General features: G+C 51.6%; 1 protein-coding gene across 1 annotated transcript; it reads left to right on the top strand.

Moving 5' to 3' along the window:
• Nucleotides 1-6: 6 nt before the first annotated feature.
• Nucleotides 7-748, top strand: LOC110035225 (probable plastid-lipid-associated protein 3, chloroplastic; the record flags this gene model as incomplete). Its single annotated transcript, XM_020739458.1, is given in 1 exon segment — nt 7-748. A coding segment is annotated over 1 exon segment (643 nt), but the record flags the coding sequence as incomplete, so codon positions are not given.
• Between the last annotated feature and the right edge of the window lie 275 nt (nt 749-1,023).

Genomic DNA, 1,023 nt, shown 5'->3' with positions numbered 1-1,023 from the left:
CCCAAACGGAGCCTAACAACATCACTGTGCTCGGTTGCTTCACACGTCTGCTCCACCCCGCCACTCACCAATTTCAGCATTGACCACTGTCTCCCCAGTTCGACAATGGCTGGCCTCTTCGCTTCTTCCCCTCACCCATGTATCTTCTACCCCGTTCACAAAACCCCCCGCCTCCTTCTTCCCCCTTCTCTAAATCTTTCCTTCCAACGGAACCCTAAACTTTCCCGCTTCCCCCCTCCCTCCGCTGGAAAAGCCAGACGGATACGGATCGATCGTTCCTCTGGCGGAGACGACGAAGAGCCCTCCCCTCTCTCGCGCCTTTCAGGCTTTACCGACGAGTGGGGCGAGAGAACCGAGCCGGAGGTGGAACCCATCGCAGAAGCCGATCCGCCCAAAAACGACGATGAGTGGGGGAGTGAGGCGGCCTCAGGAGGTGGCTCGCTAGTGGCCCCAGTGATCACTGATGAATGGGGTGAGAAGGCGGAGCTAGAGCCGGAGGAGCCGGCGAAGCCTGATCCGCCGGTGGATGATGATGAGTGGGGTAACGGAACCCCGAGGCCAGACGATAAGCTCGGGGACTTGAAGAGATGCTTGATTGATACGTTTTACGGGACGGAGTTGGGGTTTAGGGCCAGTGCGGAGGTTAGGGGGGAGATTGTTGAGCTCGTGAGTCAGTTGGAGGCGCAGAATCCGACGCCTGCACCCATTGAGTCGCCGGAGCTTCTTGATGGAAACTGGATTCTTTTGTGAGTATTGTCTTCTTGAAATATGATGATCCAATTAATGATGGCCATAGATTACTAAAATTGAATTTACTGGAAGTTCTGATATGCAATTAGTTGTATCTCTGATGTTGTTCGTTTTCAAGGATTGAATTTTATCATTTCCGTTCATGCTTCTATTTTTCTTTTGGTGGTCTTCAACTCATGCTTCATTTGGTTTTTTTCTAACGGAGTAAACTTCATCAAGGGACTACTAGTACCTCGTGCTTGTAGTATATATTCCATCAAGGGACTACATGTG

This window comes from Phalaenopsis equestris, unplaced genomic scaffold, assembly GCF_001263595.1.
Source record: "Phalaenopsis equestris unplaced genomic scaffold, ASM126359v1 Scaffold196867, whole genome shotgun sequence".
NCBI classification, from domain to species: Eukaryota; Viridiplantae; Streptophyta; class Magnoliopsida; order Asparagales; family Orchidaceae; genus Phalaenopsis; species Phalaenopsis equestris.
The sequence above is the reverse complement of the archived record's forward strand: the minus strand, read 5'-3'. Positions and strand labels throughout refer to the sequence as shown.